This window comes from Limulus polyphemus, unplaced genomic scaffold, assembly GCF_000517525.1.
Source record: "Limulus polyphemus unplaced genomic scaffold, Limulus_polyphemus-2.1.2 Scaffold899, whole genome shotgun sequence".
Taxonomy (NCBI): domain Eukaryota; kingdom Metazoa; phylum Arthropoda; class Merostomata; order Xiphosura; family Limulidae; genus Limulus; species Limulus polyphemus.
In genome coordinates, this window is record NW_013666509.1 from 239,847 (window position 1) to 259,076 (window position 19,230).

The window sequence follows — 19,230 nt, forward strand, 5'->3', positions numbered from 1 at the left end:
CTTTTACCAACGAATAGTGGGATTGACCGTCATATTATAACGCCCCCACGGCTGAAAGGGCGAGCATGTTTGGTGGGATGCGGATTCGAACCCGCGACCCTCAGATTGTGAGTCGAGCGCCTTATCCACCTGGCCATGCCGGGCGCACACAAAGGTTGGAAATCAAGAATCTTGTCTAATAATTGGAAACGTGGGTGTGATATAAATATGAGTACTGAATGATTGATTCAATTCAATATAAGAAAACATATTCAGGGTTACAAGTAAGAGTTATCATGTTTTTTCTGTTAATAAGTTACTCAGTGAGTTAGTGTTGTTTACTGACTGTTTACTTTTGCTATGAATGTCTTTCAGTTTATATTAACATGTCATATTTGTTGTTAAGCCTAGATTTAGTTGCAGAGTTTATTGTGAAAAATGTATTTAAGAAAAGTGAATGTAACTGTAGCAAATGTGTATTGAAGAAATAAGTAAGTCTGTTATTGTTAGTTGGACTGGACTTGCCATTATTTTTACTAAATAATCCAAAAGAACCCAACCAACAATAGAACATGTTATGACACTACTGTCAAAAGTGGGATTATTTTGGTGATAATAAAACAAAACTTTTACTTAACTTCAATTTTATAATGATAAAACAGTTAAAAGAAGGTCAAGAAGAAAAGGGACAGAAAATTAAAAGATGAAACAAGAGGGAGGCAGAAATTCATAGGAAGACCAACTAAGAGAGGTATTAAAAGAAAGAGATGTATTATTTAAAGGAGAATTTATAATTTTCCTATACAGAAAAATGTATTTCCGATACCTCTTCTCACATAAATAGCAATTCTCGTTCAGTGCTGCCCTCTATATGCAAATACATCTTCTCACATAAATAGCTATTCTCGTTCAGTGCTACCCTCTATATGCACTTTTTTTCATGCATGCCACAAGCCTTTTGTTTCCCCTTCATTGGAAAAGACTCATTTCAATGTGTCTCTCATGCAAATCATCATGCAACAACTCTCCACCAATGAGAGTGCCATGCACTCTCGTTACGCATGTGACTCCTACTATTCAATTCTACCAGATTATTACTTCGAGTTTTGGCAGGAAATGGAAGGATCGGTTTTCAGTGGGGAGGAAGGGTGGGAAGTTTAAGAGGAGGTAAGTACCTATCGGAAATACATTTTCAATATAGGAAAATTATAACTTCCAATATGGTACATTACTTCCACTCACATAAATAGCTAAATCCCAGATTGAATAGGTGGAGGGACTAGTGCGAGGGAAGAAAAGAATCCAAAAAGCATCCAAAAGACACACCTTGACCGAACCATGTCTGAACCAGGTATACTCTTTGCCAATCAGAGAAAGGTGTGATATATATGGGCAGTAAAAAAAAGCAGCACATCCAAGAGGTGTGGGAAAAAAAACAATGAAGTGCCCCCAGGTACAGTATGGCTAGGGTTTGACGGACCGCACTCGGCAAGTCAACTACATCCAAAACCCACACCACTGGGAACCGACATTCATGCGGGGATAGGATAAGGATCATATCATCTTCACCTCAAGTTCAAGAGACCGGAGGGGATCTCAATGACACCTGACTTCAAACACGGCACATGTTAAGACTAGAAAATGATACATCGATCTAGGAAACAGACATCTGGTATCGAAAAGATGTCTACCATAGAGAAATCTACTCCCTCAACAGTGAAACTGACCTGAACCAACCTAGGTGCAATAACATACTTGGAATAAGGTACAGCAAGGGAGAGTAGAAGGGAAAGAACCATAACAATCCCAAGTGGATCCACTATGACCCACAACACACATAGAATATAGTTGAGGGAGGAAGATAGACATCTGTAATACATGTGTGAGGACTTATGTTGACTGGTTCTACTCTAAATCCAAAACCTGGCCACTGGGAACTGACATCCACGTGGGGATAGGTTGAGGGATCCCAATCTAAAGGGTGAACTGCAATTTGACATCTCAATCCTTTGGTTTTTGTATATGCTTTATAGTGGAGAGTATCGCTTCATCTACACCAGCAGAACACTACTGCCCTACTCTGCACTAAATGATATTTCTGTATTGATTTTTTAGTTCATTAAATCATTCAGGAGGATGCTTTCACAGTCTACCATCCCAGTGGTTTGTAACTGGAAAGTGGTAAGGACTCCCAAACTCCACTAGAAGAAAATAGGGGTGAAACATGATGGAGAGTCCAGAAAAACATCAACATCTGAGCCAGTGCAATGGGTGACCATGAAACCCTATTTTGAAAAGCAAACCCTACCAATTTATTCAATACAAGGCATGGCACGGATGGACAGCTATCCCCTTCTGCTTTACCCATGTAGTCCATGGGTGGTATGGTCTGGGACGGGCATATTTATGAAGCAATTCCATCATGAGGATAACCTTCAAACGATCTTGTGGAATACCCCATCTCAACATTATGCATTGTGTGGCCATAGAATATAATAAGCAAGTTGACATGGCTGAACAGTACAGATTTTAAAGGTTAAAGAATACCTGGTCAGGCAACACTCACCACAGAGCAGAATCCAAACAATGAGTAATTACCATCAAAAAGGAAATAAGATCCTTAAACAAATTAAAGAAGAATAAAAAACAGCTTACCCAGTCACGGAAGTCTGAAGAATGGCTACAGGTGGATGCTGACAGCCCGAAGAGAAAGAAACTGCAATCCTATGCAAGTAGTGAACGACAAATGTATTAGGAGTAGTCCACATGCCCGATTGAAGAAGATCCTCCAGCAGATGACGAAGGTGAGATGACTGAGTAAAGATAAGGTGTAAAATTTGATGATAATACACCTGGAACAAAGTACAGGAGAAAAACAAAAGAGAGGCATAAGCCAATTGAATCAAAATCTGAACCAAACTGGTAAAGGTGGAGGGAGAAAGACCACAAACAGAGGATGGTTGCCATAGAATATAGAAGTTTATTTGGATCAGGTTGAGGATAAAAATGGGAAATGGAAGCAAGGGAAATCAGCAAAAAGGAGGAGTTGCACTTCCATGGAGGAAGGGCAAATGGAATGGGCCAGAAATGAAGCTACATGTTAGGACAAGCCTGATTTCCTTGCCAAGGACCAGATAAAAGCCAGGCATGAAGACAGAGGACAGGATTAGCGGGATGAAGCACCGATGACTGATGTTGCCAAATAAGGGAGGGAGACAGAGTAAGAGGCACCAGAGGCATAAGTTGTAGCTGGATAAGTCACGGAAACCACAGTTGAGCCAGCCAGTAAGGAGCAATCAGAAGAACTTGACACAGAGTGGTATGGATGATTGAAATCACCCGTTTAAGAAGTCAAATGGGAGGATAAACATATAGGTATTTGTTGGTCCAATCCTGATTAAAAGCATCGACAGCCAGGGCAAAATGTTGAGGGACCAGAGACCAAAACAAAGATAGTTTGTGGTTGAGAGATGTGGCAAAAACATTGATGTGAGGAGTACTCAACTGAAGGCAAAGCCACCAGAAAACATGAGGATCGAGACACCACTTTGTCGGATAGATTTTGTCTGGACAGGAAAGATGATCCACGACAAGATTGAAAGCACCCAGAACATGACATGCAATGATATGGATATCTTGTGTGTGGCCCCAGAAAATAAGATCCAACGTATGAAAACATATGAATCGAGAATGGGCTCCACATTGTTGATTGACATCAGCAACCACTGTGGAATTGTTGGTATGAATAATTACCAGATGATGTCTGGCCAGATGGAGGAAATGATCCAAGGCCTGACGTACAGCTAAGAAGCTTCAGATTGTTGATATGATAAGACTTCTCAGCTGCAAATCAATACCTTGAAGCCCCCTGTTGATCGACCCATGCCCCCCTATCCCTGGAGGGAAGCATTCATGAAAATATGTAAATCGAGATGAGGAGGAGGAAGTGGAACACCCGCTGACATGTGGGTGTTATCCAACCACCAATGCAGATTGTCGACTATGGTAGGAGGAAGGGTAATAACAGCCTGCAAAGGATCCTGTGCAAGATTCCACTGGTCATGAAGAACCCACTGAAGAGCTTGCCTATGAGCACGACCTAAGGAGATAACTGTGGCAATGGAAGACCACATCCCCAAAAGCGATAGAACCTCACGAGCTGTTAGAACGTGGTGAACTGAAAGCTCCATTGAACAAATTTGAAGAGGAGAAGGTTGTGCCTGACTGAGATAGGTGTTGAAAAAAACACCCAAATGGATCATATATTGGGTAAATTGAAGAAAATACTTCTCCAAATTGATTAATTGGCCACCTTCTGGAGCACCTGAAGAGTATGACAGGCAGACTCCTGTTTGGAACAAGCTAACAGCAGCCAGTTGTCCATATAATAATGAAAACACATGCCGAGAGTATGGACATGATGAGCAAAAACTCGAACCACCTGACAAAAAACATACAAGGCCAAAGCAAGCACAAAGGGTAGTACACACGAAACTGATAACCAACCTCTCGATAGACAAACCGAAGATATGGTCATGAGTGCTGAGCTATCGGGATATGTAAGTAAGCATTCATGACATCCATCTTGGTCATCCATAAACCTGGAGAAAAAACACACCTGAGAAACTTTTCTATGGTAAAATGGGGAAGACTGAGAAACTGATTGAGGTGGGACAAATCTATGACAGGCTGTCAGCCTCTGGTTTTCTTGGGAACAACAAACAGCCTGGAATAAAAACTGGGAGAAAGATGATTCACAGGTTCGATGGACTGTTGAGACAGAAAGTCTTGAACTACCTCTGAAAGATGCTGGCTGGTAATTGGATCCCAAGAAGGAAGGAAATGGGTATCTGTGACAAAGGAGGTGGGGAAGGGAATTGTAGGACAAGTCTGCCTGATAGAACCCGAATAACCCAATGATCTGTGACAAAAGATTGCCAAAGGGGAAAGAATTCGCACAATGAAGTTCCCACTAGGTACTCACCAGTATTGTTGGCATCGTGCCAATCTACATCGAAGAAAATGACAAGGAACCTCTGGAAGAAGGAATAGGCAATGGCTGAGAAGGACTAGGATGGGAAACAGGAATAGGGGCTTGTTATGGTTCTGACTGTGGCAACTGAGCTACGAAAGAAGAAAGGATAGAGTGTTGATGTAGGGATTCCACATGCAATTCCAAAGTGTCTGGAGTATGGTTGAATATGTACCACCAAAGAAAAGGGGCTATACATAATTCCCTGAGATAAGTGGGCTGCAAACGAACCTGGGACAAGGCCACATCGAAAACCAGAAAATCCCAACAACAGAGAAACCACGTGTGTAAGGTATGTATGTGTAAGAGATGTATAGTAGATACATACTGTAGAATTGAAGTAAGGATAAGACGAAGGTGTGAAAACTGGGCATGGGTTAAATGCACTGGACAATCAGGGAGTGCTCCCCAAACTGGCAAAATAGCCCCTAACAACTGCTGCAAGGCATGCTGTCCCCCTTAACCAATTGGGAAGCAAAATGCTCAGCATGAACCCTAATACCCAAGGATGGTGGGAAGACTAAATAAGGAGATGTAGAACTATCATGCAACAAAGGAGATTAGGTATCCTAGGGTATCATGGAAAAGAATAAAAACATCACATACCTGAGGAATCATGTCTAAAAATGCTGTATTAGGCCTAGCTGATTCCGCAGGTGGGGCATAGGAAGACACAGCAAAATCCGGTGGTAGAAAAAGGCTATCAAAACAAACAGGTTCATCTTGTTCTTGAGGAAGTGGGGCAAGTTCAAGAGAAGGTAGTTGACCCATATAATGATCAATCTCTCAGTGAATAATCACAGGTAAATCCACCGATGGTTCTCCCTCACCTGCCACCAGTGAAAAAGTGCTTGCAGGAGGTATAATACCCAAAGTGGTAACATTAACCTCAGAATTCCTGGTAAATAATATATCAAACAAATTGTTTGATAGATGTATACAAATGTGTGTGAGAGAGAGAGAGACAAAAAAAAAGACTGGAAAGTGAATTGAAAGTAAAAGCATCAGCTGTATAATCAAAAATTATTAATAAAGAAGACTACTTCGGAAGTATAACTATTTAAGTTATAAAGATGAAGCACACAAAAGCAAAATTATAAATGTCTAAACATGAGCACTGCCTAATGAAAAGTGATAGTCTGGTAGAATTGAATAGGAGTCACATGCGTAGCAAGAGTGTGTGGCACTCTCATTGTTGGAGGGTTGTCGCATGATGATTTGCATGAGAGACATATTGGAATGAGTCATTCCCAAAGGAAGGGAGACAGAAGGCTTGTGGAATGTGTAAAAAACATTTTTTGCATATAGAAGACCGCACTGAATGAGAATAGTTATTTATGTGTGCAGAGTTAATGTACCATACCAGAATTAAAAAGAAATGTGAATGAAGACCAGATCGATGAAACTACTGGAAATGTTGAGGGATTACAACAACTGAAGAAGCAGCAAGGTTGTAATAGCAAACCACATCTTTTTCTGCATCTGCCTTATTCACCATATACTACAAAATGTGGGATAGGAGAACCTAAGTGGTGTTCACTTATTAACACTTCTGCTGTTCCATCTGTTACTGCACAACCTTCCTGAACTAGATCAGCATTTTCACTACCAAATTTCAGAATTTAGCTGGTCATTTCAGCAATGTTACCTAATTGAGATTATGATGTAAAAGTACCAATAGGAGGTATATCTAGCTCACTTCGAAATCATTTACAGGGTGAAAAGTGGAACTGTGAACAATAAACTATTCATCTTTCTGCCCATTAAAAAAAAACAGCTTTAACAACATTAATTAACCTTCCAGCTGAGAGATGTTAAAACTACCAAGCATTGGTAGCTGCCTTGTCCAACAGGTTTACAAAGTGATACCAGGGTCAACTATGTTGATACCTCTTTAATTAGCAACCTAAGACTTTTCAGGGGTGACTAAGTTACTCAAACATTCCTCTAATTATTAATGTAAGACTTTCTAAGGTTGGCTATGGTATTAAAACATTCTTTTATTTAGCAATCTAAGACTTTTTAGTGTTGACTATTCTTTAAAACACTTTTCTGATTAATAGTCTAACACTTTCCTGGGTTGACTATGTTATTAAAATACTCTTCTAATTAGTAATCTAAAACATTCCAGGGTTCACTATGTTATTAACCCTCTGGATATGAGTAAATAGAAGTGCACATGTCCTGACCTACATGAGAAACCCTTGTGTTATGTTATTCAAAACCTTAACTTGAGCTATGCATTTGTCAGGTATGTTCAAGTTTGTCACACAGACTTGGTAATTAGACACAGTTCAAGAAGAAATAAAAAAATAAAGTTAAATAAAAACATGTAAATTGCTAAAAGTCTGAGGCTATTTAGGAAAAATGATTAATTTTCTGTTACAATCTGCAGTCATTCTAGAGAGAACAAAGGGTTATTCAGATTTATTTTGTATTTTTCTCTGGTGGTTACAAGGACAGTTAAATGGACTGAGCCAATAAAGCATTGAGGTAGAAAAAAATAAAAGATAAAATAGAAAGTTCTAGAAATTATACAAATGAAATCTGAAAACTGTTTAATGAAAAAAAGTATTTTTAATCTTAATGTGAAAACCACCTTGCATTCAGACTCAGACCCTGACTCCATAAATTCATGGACAAATCTTTTGATAAAAATACTTAACCAAAAAATCTGAAAAAAATGTTTGCAAACAAAAGAGTTGCTTACTAAAAGCTTGCTAACTTTTGTAAAGATACACTTTACTACATTAAAAGTTATACTATGTACAGTTTCTTAGTTACATGGTGGTTGCAAGGTTTTCAAAATGACCAAGCCCATAAAGAGAAGGTTAAAATACCCCTCTAATTAGTAATCTAAGTTTTTCCAGGGTTGACTATGTTATTGAAATGCTTCTCTAATTAGTATTATAAGACTTTCCAGGGTTTTCTATGTTATTAACTCTAATCTAATTGGTAATCTATGACTGTACAGTTAACTATGACTTTCGTAACATCACAAAAATTAATTTCATAATTTACTGATTCCACTATTTAACTATGAAAATTATTTGGTTAGTAATCTAACAGTTGGCTATGACAGTTACAAAATACATTGTATTCTACTTTGAAATCAAATAATTACAAGAATGGCTATGATATACAGTTAGAAATATAGTGACAAAAAATACTCTACCCTGTAATCTAGTACTTTACAGATAATTCAATATTTAGTAACCCATAACTTATAAAATAATAAATTAGAACTTACATTGTGCTTTGTGAGTTACAAGACCCTAGAGTGTACAAATTAGACCTAAAAGGTAAGTTATAACATCTAAAAGCCTTCATTTAGTAAAGACCTACACAATTATTCACAACACTGAGAGAATCCTTTCATTAATATTCTAGAATTTACACACTTGGCTAGCATTCAATCTAGGACTTCAAGATTATGACAACTAAAATGAAACCTTGAGTTAGTAACTAAAGACCAAAAGGAATATTCATGATCCTCCAGCTAATGATCTAGAAACTAAAGATTCACTTTGCAACACTTCAGATGCAGTAATCCACAAATCAACAGAATTGGTATCACATTTATGAAATCTTCCGGGCCTAAATTAATGTCTATAACTTTACAGGGTTAGTTATAACAACCACAACATCCTCTACTCACTAACATATGATTTAAAAGTTTAGCTATGACAGTCACTGGCCCTCCTATTATAAAAATCTAGTACTTTTGGAATTAACTATAATATTTACAATATTTCTGAGTTAGTCATGTGTAATTTAACAGGTTTGGGTAAAAGATACAGGGGATCCTTTTATTAGTAATGTATGGCTTAGAGGGTTGTTTCATATAATAACATAATTCTCCAGTTAATAAATTAAAATCTTACAGAGAAGACAACGATGTTCATAAAATACCACATTTAGTAATCTGTTAGCTATAACATTCATCCCATTTTTTATGGGGTATTCTAGGATTCAACAGAGTTGGTTATTAAAACTATTCTCTCATTCTCCCATTATTAACTTTAGACTTACAGGATTGGCTATGACATCCATCGCTGGCAAGAGGACTGAACCACACAATACTTCCCGAATCAGTGTACTGAGGCTTCTGAAAGAAGAGGTAAAGAAAACAACTGTTTTACTGATACTTTTCACATGCTATAAAAAATGGGTAGCATCACCATTAACCCTACTGTCACCATAATGCAGCAGAAATTCTACAGGTGATCATAAAAAATAGCATCACTACTAACTTACAAAGACTGTTGTCTGGCCTTCAGTGGTTTACACTACATAACAACATAATATCTTTTACAACTGGCATATAAACATTTTCATATACCTTGGCATAACAATATTATCCATACACCATAAAAATGTATTAACACCACCATAAAACCTACAAAAAACACTATCCAAATGTTTGTTTACTCTTTTACACATAAATGTGTAGCCATACAAACTACAAACACGTAATTTACTGCATCCCAAATTTCAACTTCTGATAATTTATTGCACATTCTTTTAACAAATATACTCACATTTAGTATTTTATCTTATAACAGTGGAAGTAGGTTGGCATTTTCATTGGTATCTCAGTACACTTTTGAAAACCTTTCTTGTTTTCTTACAAGTCTGATCAGTTTGATAATTTGTGATAAATCTACATATCTCAGTAAACAACATATTTAATCCTGTACTAATTAATGCATTTGGTACTGGGTTTTATAAGAAAGTACACATTTATCTGTGTGATGATTGGAAATATCCAATATTTTACTCTTCTAGTTAAGAATTTAAGGAGTTAACAGGTAATTTAGTTAACAGGTAAATTTAAAATAATAAATTGCTTTTAATTCAAAATAGACATGTTTGTAAAAAGAGGAAAAGATAACAAGAAAGACCAAATGTAAATCACTTACTATGAACATAAAGAAGAAAATCAGGGAAAAATAACACAAGTTTAACTGAGTGTATATGGGTTCAATCATTTTGACCAACCTTGCAACCACCACGTAACCATGAAAGTATACATACTATAAATTTTAATGTTGTAAATGTATCTTCATACAGTTTGGCAAGCTTTTAGTAAACATTCAAAGTATTTTGTACACAGAAAGTCAGATTTTTTTAATTAAATATTTTAATTAAACATTTGTCTCTGAACTTATGGAGTCAGAGTCTGACAAGTCTGAGTGCAAGGTAATTTTCATGTTAAAATTAAAAATACTTTATTTCATTTTACAGTTTTTAAATTTCATTTGCATAACATCTAAAAACTCTTAAATGAATATCAAGAGTTTGTTTTTAGTAAAACAGCACATTTTATCTCTTAATGTATACAGTATATACAGACTCAGTCCATTTGACCAACCTTATAACAATCACAAAAAAAAACACTGAAATGTAAATTATCCTTTTTAGCCACTGTATAGCAGCTCAAAGAATGGCTCCGAGTTTTTCAAGTACAAATTGTACCTCATAGCTCTGTCATCTCTTGACTGATTTGAGAGTTAATTGCAGTTTTGGATTAAGGAAGTCAAACCCTTTTGACTGATGTATTTGACCATGCCAAAGGTCTCATAGATTAATTTAATCTAATCCTGCATAAAAAGAATTTCAAGTGCTGCAGCTATTGAGGATTCCCTCTTGTTTCTAGAATGACTGTACACTGTAAGAGAATATTACACACCATTTATTTTTATAACCAAAATTATTAATTTTTTTATTTAGTTTTATTTCGTCACAGTTGCACTTAGGCTCTCTCAGACTAAGGTGACAGCCATTTATTACACAATCAATTTTATGTAAACAACAAATCCAATTACCAGCATCCTCATGTCAAATTACACAACCACACTTGAGCTCGGAGTGTGCCATCATTGAACATAAGTATTTTATCTAATAATTTCATTTAATTTTCCTTATCTGACCTAATAAATTTCTAATTTTTTATGTTGCAGTTACTTATATAAGAATTGATAAAAATAAATATAAAAACCACAACATTTAGCACTTACATTTGAAATTTTCTGTTTTTCAAGCTTTTGAACTTGCACACTAGAAGAGTGGCCAGTGGTCTCAAAAATTATTTTTCTAAGCATTCAAATATGCAATTTAGAATATTAAATATTGCCATGCATATAAAATACCTAAAACTAATATAATTGACCACATTTTCTAACTAAGCTATAAATGGCTTAAATAGTTACCATAACTGGTCAAACACAGCTCCAATAGTGACCAACAAAGAAAATGATGCCAAAATATTCAAATCTGCTTATCCAGGGCTTGAGGTCCCATAGTTGTCAGTAAATTGAAATCTTTGCCTTCTATTGGTTACAAATAATCCACTTTATTACTTATATCTTTGTAAAGCAAAAAAGCTTTGTTCCAACATACTAACAGTTTAGCTCGGGAATATGTAAAGTAAGGAGGTCATATAGTGATAGAAGAAAATCAAAATGTGCAATTCAAACCAAAGAGGTGTCATATTATACATAGAAATTAATAAACTATGTTATGATGCCATGTTTATTGATATACACTGATAATATCTGTTTAATGTTAACTTGTGATCAAATCAAGCTATCTATATAGATCAGAGCTAAAGATATATACTCACTAACAAGCATAGCTTATAATGTTCAAACTATATTACATATAATAATTAAAATGCTATGTTTTGGCAGTTAGGTACCCTCACTGTTAACATTATTTTCAGCTGTAAACCCAGTAACATCTTACAAGGTTTAGACAGCCAAGGAGGCTTAGGTTATCTTAAATCCATAATGCTGGCCTTGACAAATATTTTCAGATCTAGGAGCCAGGTGTGCCTAACCTAACTTCACTACTGTTTGAGCTGAGAAATGGGGGCTACACTAGTGCCTCGATTATCCACGCCCCCATTATCCGTGATCCTCAAATATCCACGGTTTTTTATTTCTCCTAGATTTTTCTCAAAATAATTGTGCCATTACAGTTCTAGACAATAATTTACATGATTTGGAGAAACTGTTGCTCAAAAATTAATTTTGGTTGCAAAAGTTCAGGTGTTGCATGATATCTGGGGTTTTTGTGTGCATGATTTCATATGCATTCAAATTGTAAGTCGGACAGTTCAAGTGTTGCCTTGCCCATTTGATTTTAGCTGCTAAGACAGGAATACAAAATATCTGTAGCTTGGTTAACTTTATTCGATTAGTGATTAAAACATAGTAAAAGAAAACACACAAAATACACATTAAGATTTCTTAAACATTTCAGTCAATTTCAGTTGTTGTCTGCTGTTCTATGCTGCACAGCTGGTGTCCTTTAACCACAGATGCATGTTCAGGTTGTGTTGGAGTGTCGCCCAGTTATACATTGTCCTCTTCCCTACAGATAATTTGTATCTTCTGTCTGCTTTAACAAAGGCTTTTTCATAATAATTCCCAAACACAGACTTGTGCTGATTTTTGACTTATTTTTCACAGGTGTTGATAGAGTAAAAATGCATTTCCTTGTCTAAAGCAGAAAAGTGCTGAAAATTAGGAGCTATTTATGCCTATATTAGCAATTAAATTCAACTAAAACGGGAATGAGTAATCAAAAGAGGAAGTATTATAGGAGAAGTGAAATTGAACTTCGATTGACTGAGTGACCAATGCTTGGCTTTTATGATTATGACTTTTATAATTTTTCATGGTAATATGATTAAATGACAGTAAAAAGACTATAATTTAAAACAAAGAACTTAAATATATTGAAAAATTACATTTAGATTAAACAATGGGCTAACTAGTAAGATACACTAGTGCCTCGATTATCCTCTGTTTCTATTATCTGCAATATTTTGTTTTCCCCAGACCAGTGCAAATAATCAAGTGCAAATAAAAAGTTTTAGTCTCCTTACCAAAAAGAATACTAACTTATGTGAAAGGATTTTTAGTAGGACTACTAGAATGAATCTTAAGATGGAAGGTTTATCTTATAGCACACCTTGACAAATATTTTCAGATCTAGGAGCCAGGTGTGCCTAACCTAACTTCACTACTGCTTATATCATGAAATGTATATTTATTTACTTTCACAGCAACGAGTGCATTCAACAATCATATGATATCAAAAATCACTTGATAGTATTGCCTGAACTAACTGCCTTTGGTTCTTTCTGAGTCTAAACACATGCACTGATTGGTTGAATTGAAAGAAGAAAAACAAAATGACATAAAATTAGTAATGTGTTGAGCAGCCACAGTGTTTCACTCCTGAAAAAAAACATGAAGAAGTTCTGAATCTGCCATTAAAATCCTAGAAACAAAATTTGACTTAAGACTCAAAGAACACGAAAATAGTTCTAGACTTACAAGAGTCCAGAACTCTTCTGGATTCAAGTTCTATTTAGCACAGCCCTACACACAATTAAAATGGGAGAAAATACTGAACAACCATGATGAAATTTTCAGTCGCCATGATAACCTTGTACCTGGGATTACTCGAGGCCTGATATAATGTGCATTAAGTTCTTAAAAGATGATGTTAACAATATGCCTGATCTTCAGCATTCTAAGGGAAGTATTAGAATTGACTTGATGATAAGTAGAAAGATTCAGAAATTAAACATATATAAAACATCAGGACCAAACAATGTTTTTCTCAGATCAGATATGCAAACCCCTCTCTCTCATTTTTTGTAAGCCAGCACAGTGTGGTAAAGAACCTGAGGATTGGAGAGTTGCTAATGTTACTCTTACTCTCCTTAAAAGGACATGATAAAACTGTTGTGGAAATTACAGTTCAGTTAGTCTTAGTAAAAACAATTCTAGGGTGTGATCAAAGAAGCTTAGTAAAATAATTTACTTATATATGATAACAAAAAAATTACATGAAAATTACTAAGTGAAATCTTGTTTTACTAATCTGTTGACTTGTTACTTGAATGTTGGAAAGGATGTGGATTTAGTATACTTAGATATTTTTCTAGGAGGCTTTTCATAGCTATGAAAATCACATTGGTGAGTGATGGGAAAAGATTAGCTAATTGAATTGTAGTATGGCTGGGTGAGAGAAAGCAAAAAAAAAGTTTTTTAAATAAGTTCAGTTAAAATGGACCTTTGCTACTAGTGGTGTGTTTCAGAGGTCAGCACCTGAGCTTCTCCCCCTTTTTTTATTTACATTAATGACACTAATAACAGAGTGATTAGACTATGGAATGAATGGCCATCAGTAGTAGATGAGGCTAGCAGCTTACATTAGCTTGAGTAATTGATGAATTTCAGAAAAATAAAGGCTAGTTGTGTGTGTGTGAGGATAGCTTTGAAGGACCAAATGGTCCTATGTTGTATGTGTGTCATGTTTAACTCAATATTTTTATTGAACAAATTTTATTTAACTATATTTACTAGCAGTATTATGGCAACTATTGTGAAAAGACAGGTTACAAAACCTTCCACACTACAAACTTTTGTTCGTGATTATGAAGTAGTTGACTTAATTTTAGTTGCCTATGTAATGCATTATCTTCTAGATTCATCCCTCTCTCCTTCCCCACTCAAACTTGTGCTCTGCCTTTTAGGTAACCAAAAAAAGACAAAAGAACACACCTATATGTGTGATGGCTATACCTTCTTAGAGGTAAACTTGTTGCCAGGGTCTGGCAACATCAGGGGTCTGATTAATGTAATTGTAGATGCACTGTTCCATGGAAGCTATATAGATTGTACACTTACTAGTGCTTGAAACATATGCATTTTTGCGTGTGTTTGTGTTTGTAACAAAGCCACATCAGGCTATTTGCTGTGTCCACTAAGAGGAATCAAATCCCCAATTTTAGTGATGTAAATCCATAGACTTACCACTGTCCCACTGGGAGATTTCATTTTTGCTGTAAAAGAGTGGGTGCAGTTATCACTGATGCTATCAGATGCAGCACATATGCCACATTCTATCAAGACTACTCTTTTGTAGAAAAGGTTAGGTTGTGGCCTGACTGTTTGTGATACTTAAAAACTACTTAGTGAACTTCTGACTTAACAGAAGTTGAGATGACTTGGAGTGTTTAATATTGACTTTTATTATATAAAGCTGTAATTCTTTATGATTAGTTATTTCTTTCCTGATGTTGAAACAAAGTAATAAAACAGGAGAACAAACAGCACTTTAACATAAAGAAAAAACCTGTTTGTCAACGGAACTAATGGCCATGACTGGAATGCCCAAAATTTCCATTAAAATCCTCAAAGCATCAAGTCCATAACATTATAGCAGGCAGAAATTAGACATTCCAGACACAATACAAATTATCACCAAGTAGCAGGCCCATTAATCATCATGTTGACTAACTTGATCAGATGAAGTCTGATCCTCCATCACAGGACAAGGAAGGATAAAAGAAGTTTTGATACCATTGTTCACTCAAAGGTTGCAATACCACTATACTGAGTAAAAGAGTTGTCTACAAGCATGGCAAGGAAGTGCCCAAAACCCCTCACCCAAAACTGTCACAACCTTTAATGTCCCAATGGATGAAATCTCAGCTTTTCAAGGCAATGGATCTAGCTTAGCCCCAGAAATATCACAACAGCACTGCTTTTTACTTCCCACGTTGATAAGTTTCCAAGTACTATCCCCAAAACTGTTCCAGATAATATTGAGCTAGGGAGAGTAAACAGTTGTCAAACCCAGGAAGCAAACTAGACACAGACATTAGTTTTGATGTGGCAGGAAGGAAACAACAGAATAGGCCAGAAAAAACTGAGGCTCAAAACTTAACAAAGAAAACAGTTTTGGGAGGAGAACTAATGCCTTCACAAAGATATTCGGGGGCTAGAGAGGATACATACCATACAAATAACACTTTGGAAGATGGAAGTTTTTTTTGTTCACTCTAGAGGTGCCTATACGTACTGCGTGTCTGTGTGTGTGTGTTTCAATTTCATTTATTTTCTTCAAGCTCATATTTCATAAAGTTTCATCTGTTGATTTGACTTTGTTATTCTTTTATTTCCAATTCAGTTTGCCTAGTTTACATGTTTAGTTGTATCATTTTTTATTTTTGTTTTTGAAAATTTATGCAAAGATACTTAATGGTTATCTGCACTAGCCATCACTAGTTTCAAACTGATAGACCAGAGGTAAGGCATAGTTAGTCAACAACAGCAGAACCGCTAACTCTTGGGCTATTCATGTCTGATTGATTAGTGGGATTTAATCATCACCCTCTTTTAATGCATCCATAGCCCCAAAGTGCACTGTGTGATATTTTGGGGGCTGTATGAAGACATGAACAATAGACCCGCAGATCAACAGACTGACACACCAACCATTAAGCCACGCTCTGCCTGTTTGATATTTTACTCTGAGTTTCAGGATTATTTGTGGTTGTATACCAAATCTTACCTGGTATCGCATTTCATTTATGTTCTTTTTTTTGTTTCAATTTCATTATGTAATTAAATTCCGTGAATATTAAATTAACATAGTGTTTTTGCGGTTAACTTCTAATTTGGCCTTTAACATTCAATTTTGAAGGTTGTGTCTAGCAAGACAATGAGATAAAACAATTAGAAATATCAACATAAATTTTATCTTCCATAAAGAGTAAAAAACAGATCTTTATCTAGATATACTTGAGTAGTTTTATAAATTTGTGTACAGATCTTGTGCACATAGTTATGATATCTTTTTAAGTCAAACATGAGTAGTTTGTTTGTTTTTGAATTTTGCACAAAGCTACACAAGGGATATCTGCGCTAGATATCCCTAATTTTGCAGTGTAAGACTAGAGGGAAGGCAGCTAGTCATCACCACCCACCACCAACTCTTGGGCTACTCTTTTACCAACGAATAGTGGGATTGACCATCACATTATAACGCCCCCACGGCTGAAAGAGCGAGCATGTTTAGTGGGACGGTGATTTGAACCCACGACTCCCAGATTGCGAGTCGAGTGCCCTAACCACCTGGCCATGTCGGGCCTACATCAGTAGATTGTAAACATAATACTCCTCTACATTAGACAGAGGATATACACTACAACGACTGTTCCATTTCCATATACTTACTTGGACCTGTTTATTGTCATGTTTTCCTGGAATGAAATAACACCAACACAAGAAAAGGTACAAAGACTTGTATAAGTATGTATGAATTGGGTGTTTATCTCTTTTTGGATATGCATAATGGGAATAATTGATTACTTTAGTAATCTAAGGGTTGTGGAATACTTTACTAGGACCTAGGTTCCAATTAACAGTGTAGTATTTTTATAATTTCTGATCCCATCTCTAGTCTGTGCAGATATATTATTCTTGCTTATATCTTTGCTAGTGAAGATGTGTGTTCTACCTTGCTCCAGCAGCTAATTAAAGTTTAACCATGCATAATAAACCTGCCAGTAAGCTAAATTACATTGTATTAATAAAAATTTTCTTCTATTTCAACAATTTTGTTTACTTTCAGTGTTTGAAATTATTCTCTTCCCAACATTTTTGTCAGAACCTGCATTTTGCATTATTTGAAACTATCTGTAGGATGTCAGTGTATTTGAATACCACATACATAAAACAAAAAAAAATCACTTTAAATTGAATAGAACTTCAAAAAACTTACTGCTTTGGTCAGTCCACCAGTGTACACAAGATATTTCTTAATACGGCTACACTTATTATTATGAACAATACTGCTCAATGAAAGATCACAGTTAAGAATTAGATGGTCATTTATTAAAATACTACTAATATTTTTTGTGTGTTCACTATTATGCTTAAATATAATTACCCAATGTTCTTTATTGAGAATAGGATGAGATTTCCTCAAATTCAATTATTCATTTAAACACTGGTATTGTAATAAAGTTTTCAGTATTACAAGTTTAATTCCACTGGTTAAAATTTTTATAATTAATGGGAATTTGATATTTTCATATCAATTTTTAGTTTGGTGAAAATAGTATAAAATTCTAAAAAAAATTAACATAGTAAATTTTTATGGTTTTCTTAATAAAATAATGTGTTTTGTAAATCAATCTTCGTAAACAAGGCAAAAACAACCATTGTGGCTATTACAAATTAATAAGATTCTACAATAAAATCTCAAATTATTCAAGTAATGATGCACTACAGTTCACAATGGTATAATGAAAACAGTCAACCCTCTTATAGGATGAAAAAAAGACTAATATTATTATATACCTGCACTGAAGAGGTTTTCTAGGTAAGGTGTAAGGTAGAAGTCTCTCCACTAAACATCTTAAATACTGGATTTCTTCTTCCCTACTGCGAAGAGCCACATGTAAATTACCAAAAACAGCTTTGCCTTTCACACAGCCATCCACATGATAAGCTGCAACTCTACTGATCCTTCCTAAGATGATATTTACCAGGTCAACCTACAAGATACATTACAGAAGTCAGTTAAATACTCTCTAATCTGCTTAATAATTTTGTTGGTCCTTTTAAATAGTGACTTATTGTTTTATTTTTTGGGTATATAACTGCTTAGTTTAATCATCTATCTCAGTTATTCAGTATAGTTGGGGGGAGAAGACCCTGGGTTGTGTTGGAATGATTAAGCCTCCCATGACAGAGGGACAGAAAGATGAATAGGAAAGTGCAAGGACAGATAAGGGATTGTGGGAAATGTTACAGACCCAATGAAGTGGACGCAAGTGTAGATAGAAGCCAGAGTTCCTAAAAGCAAGAGAACCACTGGTGCAGAAAGAGAAGGAGAGTGAATAGCCTTTGATATAAAGATCTCCAAGGTGTGAAAAAAAAAGGGAGATGATTGAGCCCACCCCAAGAATCAAGAAAAGTCTCAGGAAGATGTTGAAAAGACAGAGGATCAGAGAAAAGAGAATAGGTGAGAGGATAAGGAGAAAGAGGAGGTGGAATATGAAAAGCAGGACAGATCTGAAGAAAGAATTTGCACTACCCAAGAGTCACTGGTGAAGAAAGACTATAGGTGTGCAAGAGGGAAAGGCAGAAACTAAAAGTTCCAGAGCGAAGAACTGACTCAATGGAAGAATTACCAATGACAGTCTTAGCAGCCTGGCCAATGGAAGGAGGAATGACAAGTAAAATCAATAGGACAAGAAACAAGAGAGGGAGTAGCCCCATGGGACTCCCAAAGACTGGTAGTCAACTGAGTATCTGTGATCTAGTGAGTCAGGAAACCAGGGAATTAAAGTAAGGTTTTTAGCAAGTAGCTCCAACTGGAAATTCCAAAGATTCTGGAACACC

The 19,230-nt window shown here is 35.8% G+C and overlaps 1 protein-coding gene across 1 annotated transcript in view; it reads right to left on the minus strand.

Moving 5' to 3' along the window:
• LOC106461108 (sorting nexin-14-like) overlaps nt 1–19,230 on the minus strand; it is a 114,171-nt gene that overhangs the window by 61,378 nt on the left and 33,563 nt on the right. Inside the window, exons 7-9 of the mRNA XM_022387987.1 lie at nt 18,184–18,380; nt 9,044–9,119; nt 2,635–2,792 (exon numbers count right to left, since the gene is read on the minus strand). Coding sequence (XP_022243695.1) covers nt 2,635–2,792; nt 9,044–9,119; nt 18,184–18,380 — 431 coding nt within the window. The remainder of the gene's footprint in view (nt 1–2,634; nt 2,793–9,043; nt 9,120–18,183; nt 18,381–19,230) is intronic.